Source organism: Phalacrocorax aristotelis, chromosome 3 (assembly GCF_949628215.1).
Source record: "Phalacrocorax aristotelis chromosome 3, bGulAri2.1, whole genome shotgun sequence".
Lineage (NCBI taxonomy): Eukaryota > Metazoa > Chordata > Aves > Suliformes > Phalacrocoracidae > Phalacrocorax > Phalacrocorax aristotelis.
In genome coordinates, this window is record NC_134278.1 from 65,149,139 (window position 1) to 65,162,810 (window position 13,672).

Genomic DNA, 13,672 nt, shown 5'->3' on the forward strand with positions numbered 1-13,672 from the left:
TAAGCACTTGTCTCTTGTGCCACAGGCACATTCCTAAGATTTGTTGCTTTCACCTTTTCCTCATGCCCCACCTAGCCATCCTCCAAACCTGGTGACCTGGCCAAGTCACTGTGCAGACACCACAACTTCTAGCATTACAAAACCCCCAAGAGATTCTTCATCTATTTCACCCTAGTACTTACACACTAAATGGTTTTTAATAGACACTCAACAAGAAACAGACAAGTACACAGGGCTTATGGCAGTTTTAGGGAATTTTCACTGTGCTCCATGAAGCATCTGTAATCTCTCAGGGGGGAGAAAAATACTGCACAGAATCCTGCGGTACTTTTCAGTAGTGCCAGCTAAAAAAATATCCTGAATCCTGAATCCTTGCACATATCACTGCCACCCTTTCAGGGAGAATTTTGATGAAAATATGAGGAATTTATGTTTTCTTGATTCTGTTCAATTCACTAACTGAACAGCCTCTGGTAAAGACTATATTCCTGGCACCTCTGTCTTTCATCCCCCCTTATCAAAAAGCAGATGATACATACTTTGTAACACCCTGACCTCTGGAAGAATAGTGCTGGAAATGTACAATGTTGAGAAAAGACAGCTGTAAAGCCAGTATTGGTTAAAAGGCACAATAACTCTGAAAGAGAGATATTCTCTCCAAAGTCTATTAAAGTTGCAGCTTGAAGCAGGATGCAGAATCACTCGGCTTGAACAGCTGGATATTTGCATGGTATTTCTGTAGGACCACTGGTTATCTGGGGCTCTGCCTACCTGTGGGACCCATAACTTGAATGACTGCTAGTGCCAAAGGGACTAATTGGAAAAGAATATCAATTAAGAGGAGTGAACGTTCAATAGAACAGCTGAGTCCCCAAAGATCAGAAGGACTTATGTGCCCCCATGTTGCTGAGATGGAATTGTTTCCTCTAAGGCATGTCAAAGGAGAAGCTTCAACAGTCCCAAATGATACCTGGGGCTCTGGTTGGTACCAACAGGGGGTCTGAGCTGTGCCACAACAAAGCAAATGCATCCATCCTAATGACTGACGGGAGGTCCTATAGCTCACTCATTGTGAGCTACAGAAAATGGGAGGCAGTGAAATAAGCTGAAGAAAAGCATACCAGGTCATTCTGACCCTCTGAACCCTTTGGTTAGGAAGAAAAAAAAATTTAGATGGGAAAAAAAACCCCACAGATCTGTAAAGATCCTGAATTGCACCTTGAGGTGGAAAAAAGTACTGAAATAAATCAAGGAAAGTGCACACAAAGCATAATTTAGAAGATATTTTTTGAAAACCAGAAGAGGACAGAAACTTTCTGTTTGGTTAAAGAAAAGCAAAACGCCTAGCAGAAGAAGAAATCAAAAGGTGGAAAACTTGTAGATGGTTTCCTCTCCCCTGCTTTGGTGAGGTATGTTTACATGAAGAATGAACTGTGGTGGAACCGATACCCAGGCCTGGGACCTGCTTCTCCCGCAAGACAGGGAGGGGTACGGGACACCAGAAGCTGTCCATCGGTGCCTGGGACTGCACTGGTGCAGAGCTCTAGAGAAACACTCCCAACCAGATACCTGGTCCCTTCAGAAAAAGGAAGCTAGTCAGAGCCAAATCCTAGAGCACTGACACTGAGAAGGGACCATGGAAATGTGAAGGCATTTTGCTGCCTTTATTTCATCTGGGAGTTGGAACACGTGAAGGAAGCTGAAGATAACCAAGAGTCATGAAATGAGCAAGGCCTGCAACAGGGTCTCCCAGAGAGCTGTTCATCTCTACCAAACTTCTGTCTGGGAATCATCTTCTTGCCTGAGGGGAGAATATCTGTTTGCATATAAGGTACCACCTGAAAAAGAAAGCTAGAGGCGATGAATAATGGCAACATAGAGCAGAGATACTGAGAGCACAAAAACTTGAAGTAAAACGTCATCTCAAAGTTTCTTGCCCTTTCTGCAGTTTTGATCCAATGTCAACTCCACTAAATAAATATACAATATTAATGTTCTGTAAGACAATGAAAGTAATTCAGAGGTATGCAAAACTAATTTTCCATTGCTGTGTTTGGCAGAGAGAGGAAATGCTTTGCCTTTTCCTCTTACTTTGGTGTTGCTTTGCTAAATAGTACTGAGAGGGTCCCGCTGTTCAAAAATAACTGTTCAGAAGATAACTGGCACCCCTAAACTGGTAGGCATCTCATATTCTTGTTCTGTCTCAGAATGCCATCTAACACCTTGCATTTATTTATACAGCACTTTTTATGCGGAAGTTTCCAGGCTACACAGAGAGACTGGTTCATCACTGGAAGACACCTGTGAAAACATGGCAGTATTACAACGCTCAAAAGTAGGAATGTTTAAAGATACTTTTAGCACGTGCCTCATGGGTGCAGTTAATGATTCCTTTCAGTATATTTGGCTAAATTCTACGTGGGTACCACGGCCACTGAGCTCAGGCCAGTAATCAGCGCAGGCTTTCTCTTCTGTTTGGTCTTTTTTGTTCCAAAGGAGCCAAAGCAGCCAGGGGAGAACCCCAGCAGCTTGGCCTGGCAGAAGGTCTTCCAGGCTCTCTTGCAGGAAATGAAAATAGTTCGAGCTTGGCTGAAGCTTTGAGGTTCTCTCAAGTTTCTGCTTCCTTCTGAAGGATAAACAAGAGGTAACAAGAATCTGCTGTATATGTTGGGTATTTAGCCTGCGCACAGCAACTTTGGTGTACCAAGGGATTTTAATCTTTGTGTAAATACTATAGGCATTCACAGCAATGCTTTAGGGAAGAAACAGAGAGATTTATTCAGCTGAAACCACAGGGAGAATGTCAATAGGCTCAATGCAATTGCTTGATTTGGAGTTTAGTCCGGATCCTTGTTCTGATCAAACGAACTGTGGAATGTTTTAAAACAACTCATTGTTTGTTTTGGGACAGCGTAAGAGAAATAGGCTACAGAAATATTTGGGGAGTGACATGGGAGAAAAGGCAGAAGGAGCACTGAACAAGGATGGGGGAGACTTAATTTATTCCCAGCCTTGCCAGCGGCCTGGTGGGTGACTCTGGCTAAGTCGCTTCACTGCAGCATGCCTGGTTTCTCCATCTATAAGATGAAGACACTGATAACTGTTCTCTTTTCAAGTGCACTTTGTTTCTAGTGATGGAAAGTAATATGCTAACAGGATGGATACTGCCATCAGAGAGTTTTCCTGGCATACAGTTTGCTGTCTGGATGACTTACAACCACCACGGAAGCAACGTGAAGCTCCTCAGACAATTTCCACTGTAGGGCAGATGGCTGAAGCCCTACGTGTCTGCCGGCTGCGGGCCAGGGAACCGTCCAGAGAGAGCTCCTACAGCGATAATACTGCCAGCCCTGAAATTTCCACAACTTAAAACAGGAACCAAGGAAAACCTCCAAGCAGTGCAACATGAAACATGCTCAGCCCAGAGATGAAAGACCAAAATCAATACCTTAAAACCTGTCAACCTTAGCAAACAGATTGGCAATAGTCACAATCTTCTTTTAAGATATTAACTGAAGATTTCTTTTTAAGATAGATGCCAACTGCATTCTCAGGTTATTCCACCAGCTAAACTGCAGTTGATATTTTCAAGTGTTAAACATCTGTCTGAACTGGTTACAAACGTAACCTCAAAGTTTTGGAAACACTGCCAGCAGGAAGCATTCTCCACACATCTGCCCAAGTACATTTGTCACCCATTTCAAAATCAACATGCCCGAAAGAGCATCGGGAACCCCAACAAGCGACAAACGGTAGTGCGGAACAGAGTGTTCTGCTTCACTCTGCTTTTCTCTGCTACCTGTTCTTGAGTAGGTCCTACATGTGTCAAACATAATCTCTGTTGAAAACTATGACCTTAGTATGTGGGTAATTTTCAGAATACTACACTAGACTCAAGACCACTGTAACAACCCTGAAAATGAACAGTTTAAGTGATGTCCTGTATCGGTTTTGCATTTAAGCGGCACAAGCGTTTTTAAGGAGCACAAGTAATTTCATGTCACTTTAGACAGCAAAGTGATTACGTTCAAAATGGACGAAGGGAATGTAAAAAGTATCCCTCCTGAACACTTGAGAGAGGATGAGCATTGTGTCTGCTACTCCTCAAACCAGCCTGGTATCTGAGGGATTAGCCTCAGAGAGACCTGAATCAGGAGAAGGGAATCTTTTGTTAAGAATAACACAACATTAAGTTTTACGTAGCTTTGTTACCAGCTTTGATCTTGGTTTGGTTAGGACAAATCTACTTTATTTAACTCTCAAGCTCGCTCACCGTTGATTGCAAGGCTGATAAATGTGTCATGCTTTCTCGGGAAACAACAAATTCAAATTTTGACCTCCAGGAGGACTCCAGGTCTAGAAAGTGTCTCCTGCGAGGTGGCAAGGCCCACTATGAACAGTGAAGAGGGAGGAAGGGAAGCCGCACTATGAGGAGGAGTTCCTTATGGAAGGCACAAAACAGCATTCACCCCACAAGAACAAGTGGACAAAGACACCTGACAGCTCTGGACAAATCTCAGAGCAGCAGTTAGAAATAAAATCATCATGTGAGATCCAAAGGTAATGAATGAAGCTGCCTAACTTTAGCGGTCCTAACAGGGTTGGGGCAATTGAATTTTCTTTCTTGAGGCAGAGGACTCCCATGGCAGGGCACTGTTTCATTATAGATGCTGAAGGAGCACAGTTCCACTCACAAACTGCTCTTCATGTACTTGCTCGTTTCTTGGCTTTCTCTATGCCTGGCCCTCTAGCTCATTTCAAACCCATCTGGAAAAGTTATACACTTTTGTTTCTGTTTCTGAAAACTCCAGACAAAGAACTAAGAACTGAAAACATAATTAAAAAAGAGAGAGATGCAAAATGCGAGTTAGTAAAACTTACTGAAATCGTCAATATATGAGATGATTCCGCATGTAAAGCACCTAAAATTATGTTCTGCCAGACTGTTTTAAAAGACATTCTTCCTCTACTGCAAAAAAAAAGGGAGGGGGAGCATAATTTTATCTGTGAAGTTATCATTGGGGAAAAACTGAAACATCTTTTTTAAAAATAAAGAAGAATGACCAGATTTAAATCAGAGAGATCTGCAAAAAGTGTCTGAAAGGTCTGCCAAAATTCAGGCTGCTTCATCAGCTTTGAATATCATGTATGCTACTAACTGTGAAAGAGGACAGCCTGAGACAGCGTAAATGTGACCAAGTAGGCATTTTTCCTTGGACTATACACAAGAGCTAATAAGCCCACGTAAATTACTTCCAATCAAGTAACACTGATGCTTAAGGGGTCACTGATTAGATCTAAAGCGAACTGGAAAATATACACATTTTTCACTGTTGATACAACTTTTGGCAGATTCGGGAAGGCATCCATGAACTGCTTTACTCCACTGAGTAATGATTTGCAAGCCAAAATGCCTACCTACTTCAGTTTCGCTTCAGTGAATACCCTGGAGGAGTAGCCAAAGCTCCAGGAAAGCATTAAAGACCAGAAAGCTTACGTCCCTGCAGATTTCCATTGTACCAGTACACCTTTTTCCGAATACCCCATTCCCTTCAATAGATGGAAGTCATCAGATAAAAGGCCTTAATTTCCCGATGCACAAGGTGGCAAGGAGGCACACAGGTATTTGGAACTGTAATAGGCTATCAGACTGTATTGGTTTCATGAGCACTGGCAATGTTATTGGTCAAGTAATGATAAGCAGTGACAATGAACAGTGGATGGAATACAGTTCTGATGAGCCATACCTAGCTCCTTTTGTATGTTGTCAGGGATTCCTGTAATAGTCTTTCTCCTTTTGACTTTCTTCGGCCGTCTTACCACCGTGTCTGTGTAAATTAGAGACCGCCGAATGCTGGCTTGGCGGTCGAAATTCTCCCCTAATACATGGTAGAACAAGCAAAGCAACATTACTTCCAAGCACGCTGACATCATGCACTTTCTTCCACAAGTTTTGTTGTAGAAATGGAAAAAAAGGCATTAATAAATGATGTTAGCTTGGTCCTACAATGAAGGTTTACACTGAAGGAAGATACAGCATATCGTCACAGTAAGGCTTTAGACACACATATCCATTAAGCAGTACTGCAGGTTTTAAAAGGAATTTTGACTTCCTGAGCCCAGTTCAGATCTGGTGAGAGCAGCTCTGATTCCACAAGTGAACAGAATCCTTGCTTTAATTTGGCCCTTTGTGGGTTTTTTATGTGGTTTCGTTGTTTTATTTTGAAGTAATGAGCTGCAGAAAAAACAAAGCTGCTCATGAAAATGAAAGATCACAGTGGTTTATGCAGAAACAGACATTGCTATTGGCAACAGCTATTACAGTGTCTTTGCACAGCTCCATCATTAAATCACATAAGACACTTCTTTTTCACTCCAAGTAGCTCTGAACCACTTAAGCGTACCACATTTCTGGTGGTAATCTTTTAACATGAATACAAGTACGTACTATGGAGCATGCAAAGATCAAACTGATCTTGTAGTCTCATAAATATTTCAGTCAGAGCGGAAACTGCTTAAAATTGAAACGTTATAAATGATGATAAAAATATACAATGGCATGAGCTGAAAAAGATGTGTGTGTCAAGTGCACGCTGCCAGACAAAGCCTTATGATGACCATGTGCTGTATCATAATGGGACCCAGAAGCACCACTATCGTTAAGCAGCTTTTCTTTAGGAATTCACTTTTGTTTAGAGGTTTATAACTTGGCCATTTTACTAGTAGCAAGATAAAACTTGCCCTATAGATTGTGAGCTGAGTTAATTCTTTGTCACTTCTAAAAATCTAATGACTCTCCCCCATATCTCACACGTAGGTTCCTTTTTTAGAAGTTCAAGCATTTTAAAGCACTGCTAAATGTCCTTTAGGTGGCCCATTTAAAACTTAAATGCAGAAAAAACTTGATACATGTGTATAAGTTTTTTGTCTTGTATGCTTTTTCTGAAAATTGATAACCAAATTATTTACCTCTAAAAAGTGATTAATGCACAGTTACTAATACGTCATAAATATTATCCCTGGCTGACTGCACATCAGTATGATGTGTGTCGTGCAAATAGCACAGAAAACCTCATTACCTCTGTATCAGTTAAAGATAAAGTCCTATATTAAAGTGTAGCATGTAGACTTGTGAAAAAGCAAGGAAAAAATGTAGCGGTTTTATTCACCATATTGTAAATATAAAGACTCTGACTCTGTTTGACCGGAGCCTTGCGCTCCCATGAGCTGCACTTGTGCTAAGCAGAATCCTTGCAGCTACAAAGAAGTGCCAGTTTCATCCAAGTTTTGAATTGATTGAAGTCAGGGCAGATTAAGGGAAGAGGAAGCCCATGGGATTTATAAAATTTAGAGCTATGGATCCCACTGGCTTATTAGAAGCCCTGAAAAACTGAGCCAGACTACCCACTGTCTTGGGAATTACCACTATTAGAACATTAGGACCCTTACGGGGTCAGGGTCAGGACTATAAGGTAATCCTTCCATGCAGCATAGTCATAATTCTAGCCACATTATAACAAATCCAATGAATTTGAAGGAGAAAGTTCTGCATCTCTTAAGATACCTTTATCCACTCAAAGGTCAACAATTATGCCTGAGATGGTGAGTTGCAAGGAAATTAAAATGCATCTTTCAATGCCCTGGAACAAGATGTAAATGGTAAGTAGAGGGTGCAAACAAGGCGAGAGTCTTTTACATGAAGCCTCGGACAGCACAAACAGGATGACCATGGGGAAATGTTACTGTGTCAGCTGATCCACAGTAACTTCTTCCCCTGAGCTACGCAAGAACTAATGCAACCACTCCATCTTCAATGGTTTTTGATACACAAAGGCTTTTTCAAAGCCACTATACAAATTTGTAGAATTTCAAAGTAGCCTCAATAAATTCCAACAAGCAAAATCAGAATGTCTCTGTCTTTTTTCCCTTATTGACTGTAATTTTTTTTTCTTAGAAGATATCAATGTTAACATTAAATATATTTATGCAGATTTAAGGATACTTTTCTCCTTCTGTTACAGGTTTGTAACAAATCATCTAGGCATTCTTTGTGCAGTTACTCAGTTTTCCCTCACACAGTTTACTCAGTTTCCTTGGATTCACCGAAAATATTTAAGTATGTGCTTAAATCTCGCTGAAGTCAGTTAAGCTGGACTCAAGCAAATGCTTAAATGTTTTGCAGGATCCAGCCTGACGCAGATCACCTCCACCAGTACCAGACTCCTCCATCTGGAAAGAAAGTTAGTTCCAGAAAACCCATGAGAGCAGACACCATTATACATCTTTTAACCCCCAGGATATGTAAAAGCAAAGACTGGCCACCACTGAAAATTCAGCCCAACCCCTTCCAGGCCAGAATAAGCTCAGCCCAGGCAATCCCAAAGACTGAAACTGCTTCCAAATCTGGATGTCTAGTCAGCAGTTTGTCAGCCTAATGCAATGCCCCTGCACCTTCAGGCTATCCAACAGATTTTTACTACTACTGTATTAGTTGCACAATCTGTTTTCCAAAGAACCCCGAAAGCTGAGCTCATGGAGCATTTATTGCACAGCCACGTGAGAGGCCACTGTAGCAGAATCATTACTAATGCACTGCTGAAAACACTGTCAATTGCCAGCAGCCTCTTCAGAGATTAACCTTTTATTTCATGCCAGAAGTAATAAAATGGATATTTTTGACCCCTCTTCTGGGAGAGTGAGAAAAAGAGAAAGTGAAGGAAAAAGCCAAATCAAAACAAAAACTGATGATGGTTTGTTCCACAGCACGTTGAACAAACAGCACAGAATTTTTGGTTGGTTTTTTCCTGCCTCGCGCAGTAACATACGGAACTTCACAAAATAAAATTACTCGGTGTGTGGGAGGGCAGAGGAGGGGAGCAGATTGGGACTTTTTAAAGAAGAACAAGGACAGCAGCTTTTTTGTGCGTGCGTGTGTGTGGCTCGTAGTCTGTTACTGTTGCTTGCCTTGTTTCGCAGTAGCAATACAATCATTCCAAGGGAAAGAAAACAGTGGATCCCAGAGACCAGTCCACATACTGCAACAGCAGCCTTCCTTTACTGCCCTCCCTCTTTCTATCCCTTCCCATTACCATGTTTATAAAGGAATAAACGTTCAACAGCACACTCCAGAAAGGTGAGGTGTAATACGCACATGCGCTATTTTTATCAGAAAAGTTGGGAACCACTGAGTTTGCTGAGTGCAAACCAAACATTGCAGGGGACACAAGGTTTGCTACACCAGTCTAATTAAGCTGGCTGAAGTCACAAATGTTATTTATCCAAACATGGTAACGTTCCCAGTGATGCTGAATTAAATCTATGAGGGTTATTTAATCTCTTTTACCTCATTTTTCTTTCCATCTGTTTACTTCCCCATATATTTTCAGTACTCAGGGTCATTAAATCAAACCACAGATTACTCTTTCTGTAAGTATACCCTGTTCCTGCTGTCGCAGTACCTAAGCTCCACTCAAGCTTATCGATTATGTCAGATTATCCGTCATTCCCATAACTCGGCCTTCTGCACCTGTATCCTACATTCCCTAGATAATGCCAACTGGCCTAGTAACATTTCAGCATTGCATTTGTTTTCCTTCTATTCATTTTCCAGACCTGGAGTGTTGGTAATTTTGTGTTGTCTTCATGCTATTTATTTAAAATATTTTCTGCTTTTCTTTTAAGGAAACGTTTCTTGCTGATTTCTCAGAGCTCTCTAATGTTTGTCACAGAAGTAGTGCTCCTATATAATTTTAATATTTAAATATTATTAAATATTATTTAAAATATTGGTTTATAAAAATGTATGTGAAAAAGTTATTCGGAAAGGGAACACCTAATTTACTTTCAAAACAAAACCAAACACTGCAAACTATTGATTGTAAGAGGGAGCATGGAGCCAGAGAGCACCATATGGCATTTGAAATAAATTGGATATTGAGCATCATCTTGGTTTTGGCAGGCAAACAGTCAGTTATTTGAATTAACTAATAATAGACAATCTTGATATTGTGCAGAAAAAGAGGGATTATTAAACTGAAGCGATAATTCAATCTTTCAAAGAAATTCTATTTACACACAACAAAGTATCTATTCAGTGTTAGGCTATAGCATAATTTAACTTCCACAGAGCGGCAGTTCTGCAACTGTAAAGCCAAAGAACATTTTCAAAATGAAGCATTAATAGACAGTTCAAAACATGAAAATGTGGACTATTGTCACGTAAGTGCAGTGTCTTTCCAAAGGTCTTGCTCAAAGATGTAGCCCCTTTAACTTTTGCTGTTCTTACCCCTACTCTTCTTAACACCTAAACATCTTGTTGCTGATAAAAATAAGACCCTAGAATTTGGTACTATTTAGTCTTTGGAATATAGGAGTCCCTGATAACCTTCCTTACATAAAACTCCTAGAAGAAAACCCTAAAATATCATTAGCATTGCATAAAACATGATTTTCCATTATGTATCTTCAGTGCAGTCCACAGCGAAACACTACTATCTATCAACCCTTTTCTTGTATTTCATGAATATCTAATGCCATTTTAAGCTGACGTTGTGTATAGTACCTTCATTAATTAACATTTTAAGGGATTTTCAAGTTTGGAGATGGACTATTAAGCACAAAACTGCTTTCACAGAAAGGTGCAATAAGTAATTTAAAATTCATGCATCAAACTTATGAGTGTCAAAATACTATCCCAACTGTATGGATCCCCTTTTATCCCTTCCCTCCCTCATCAGTGTAACGTAATTACTGAAATTAAAAGCCTACCAGTCACATTAATAGGAACCACATCTGTCTGGACTGCCTGTGCTTGCTGTCGCATTTTCTCTTCTGGTGTTGGCAGTGGGAGTGACTTAGTCCAGTTGGTTTGGGTGTTGATATCTGATAACTCATTTGGAACGGGAGTTTTAGGCCTCTTGATAGTAATAAGCTTTTCTTCTTCTGGGGAAGACACAGGACACTACAAACAGAAATACATGCAACAATGTAAGTTTACTACCAAAATCCAAAAAGGTTGGACTACGGTATTACTAAGGTATTGCCACTGCAGTCAGCATGATTGCTTGTGGAGCAAAATACACCCTCACCAATATCACACTTCGACCTACATAAAAAGTGATTTTAAAAAAAAAACAAAACACAAACCCTCAACAAAACACCTGGACTGTATTTAAGACATCTGATCAGTCTAAGAAATATATACCAATGAGAAAGAAAAGAGTGGTCTTGAGCGGAGCAAAGCACAGTAACTAATCATGTTACACATTGACCTTGTCCCTGGAGTGATTAACCCCTCCCAGCGCCCTATCAGGAAGATAACATTTGAGCACTGCTTTGCTCTAGCTGTACTAGTTTGTAACTATGTGTAAGGTCTCAGCAAAAACCCTGTTACGAAGAGACAGATTTTGGGAAAGCTCAGTAAAAGAACCAGCCAATGCTCTCTACAAAACCATCAGCCACGGATCAGAGAGGTAGCAAGAATAAATTTGCTTTGGCTTTGGAGGAACTCATGCCACAGTCAAGGCGTTTGTTTTGCCCATTTTTCAAGGATGAAGCAGTAGACAACATCAGTAGCCATAGAATGGCCGTTTTAAAAGTCAGTCCTTATCAAAGTGGCAGATTTCACCTCCATGATGAATGTTTCACTTAAAAATAAAGAAAAAACAACCAAAAAATGAAAGAAAAAACTTTCTGCACCAGAAAAAGAGGTTACAACAGCTTGTGCAAATTTGTCCACCAGACAAAGTTATAAGCCAAAAAAGCCATTTGCTTTCGGGGAGGAAATCTGTTTTCATTAGAAGGTCCCCCCATGCATGCCAGTAATAGCAGAGAAAGCCATAATGTGTCTTTTTTACTGGTAAGACAGTACTAGTCCATGGCAAACCCTGAGGACAGGCAGGTTTAGGGCACACAAAAGACATCACTGGGGCTTCTAGCAGGCAGTCACAAGCTCCAGGCAAACCTGGGAGAAGCAGCCTTCACTCCCCTCTGCTCCTGCCAGCAAGGCACTCTGGGGAATCCCAGAAGCAGGAGAGGAAGGAAGACCTGGAGAAAAACCAATCTCCACCCCCTCCTGCCCCCAGGTGAATCAAAAAAGAGAAAAAAAGCCATGGAAGAAGAGTTGTGTAGAGGCTGCAGCACTAGCAGAGATCTCTCTACAGCCTCCCAACTCCTCTGCTTCAGGGTGTTTGCTTGGGCCACCTGACACGGTGGACCTCCCTCTCTGCCACCAGACCAGAGTTAGAGAGTCATACCCCCCCCGCCCCTTCTTTATTCCTCTCTCCCAGACTACCGCCCAAAATAGGGCTGTCAGAACTGATCACTGCCTTTCCCAGTAGCTACTCCCTCACTGCTGTACACAGGCATGGAAAGTAACATCACAGCTATTTAAAACAGATGGAATTTTTTTTATTATTATGGGTTTTCAGTCTAAGTAATCTGTTTTCTCTTGAAGCTGAGTGCTATACAAAAGACATGCCCAGACACTCTGCCACAACCACTGTTTATCATTTCTGATTTTAATTTTCCTCCTGTTACCATGAGGAGTTTCCACTGTTTGTAAATAAATAACCATTTATTTATTCTATTGTGCTTCAACTCTACATCCTTTAGGACAGAGCCCAACATTTTATTTAATTAAAAAAAAAAAAGCAACTTCCAGGTAAAAAGTAAAACAACAGAAAAGGAAAATCTCTTCAGGTAACAATTAAAAAAAATCAGGCAATGAAATTCTTACTAATAACATCCTGTGGTTTGGAACTACACTTGGAAACACGGGAGCTTTTCTTCAAGGAAATAATCCATTTCTGTCTTACATTTCTTTACCAGGGAGGCTGTGGATGGGGTAGATGCTGCTTTGCAGGAAAGGGTTCAGGCCTGTGAAAGCCTCAGCAATTCTTTCAATACAAACTTCTTAGAGGACACCAGTATTTCTTCAGGTCTGCATTGTTTTTAAAAAGCTCTAAAATTATTTCTATAAAAATTGTACTGGGTTTGCCTGGCAAAGTTTTGGTAGCGGGGGGCTATGGAGGTAGATTCTGTGAGAAGCTGCCAGAAGCTTCCCCTATGTCTAATAGAGCCAATGCCAGCCGGCTCAAGACTGCTGCTCGAGTCCAAGCCCATCAGCAATGGTGTTAGTGCCTCTGGGATAACATATTAAAGAAGGGGAACAAAAACCTGCACAACCGCAGCCGGAGAGAGTAGTGAGAATATGTGAGAGGAACAACCCTGCAGCCATCAGGGTCAGTGAAGGAGGGGGAGGAGGGGCTCCAGACACTGGAGCAGCCCGTGGTGAGGCAGGCTGTCCCCCTGCAGCCCATGGAGGTTAACAGTGGAGCGGATATCCACCTGCAACCCACAGAGGACACCATGCTGAAGCAGGTGGATGCCCAAAGGAGGCTGTGACCCTGGGGAAGCCCATCCTGGAGCAGGCTCCTGGCAGGACCTGTGGCCCTATGGAGAGAGGAGCCCATGCTGCAGCAGGTTTGCTGGCAGGACTTGTGACCCCACGGAGACCCACACTGGAGCAGTCTGTTCCTGAAGGACTGCACCCCATGGAAGGGACCCACACTGGAGCAGTTCATGTACAACAGTAGCCGTGGGAAAGACCCACATTGGAGAAGCTCAAGGAGGACTGGCTCCTGTGGGAGGGACCCCACACTGGAGCAGGGGA

The 13,672-nt window shown here is 41.6% G+C and overlaps 1 protein-coding gene across 8 annotated transcripts in view; it reads right to left on the reverse strand.

Annotated features, from left to right (window-relative positions):
* NHSL1 (NHS like 1) overlaps positions 1 to 13,672 on the reverse strand; it is a 185,630-nt gene that overhangs the window by 14,081 nt on the left and 157,877 nt on the right. For 6 of the 8 annotated variants that reach the window (XM_075087751.1, XM_075087750.1, XM_075087753.1 and 3 more), the window contains exons 4-5: positions 10,768 to 10,960; positions 5,748 to 5,879 (exon numbers count right to left, since the gene is read on the reverse strand). In XM_075087751.1, coding sequence (XP_074943852.1) covers positions 5,748 to 5,879; positions 10,768 to 10,960 — 325 coding nt within the window. The remainder of the gene's footprint in view (positions 1 to 5,747; positions 5,880 to 10,767; positions 10,961 to 13,672) is intronic. The other 2 variants (XM_075087752.1, XM_075087756.1) reach the window with 1 other exon arrangement.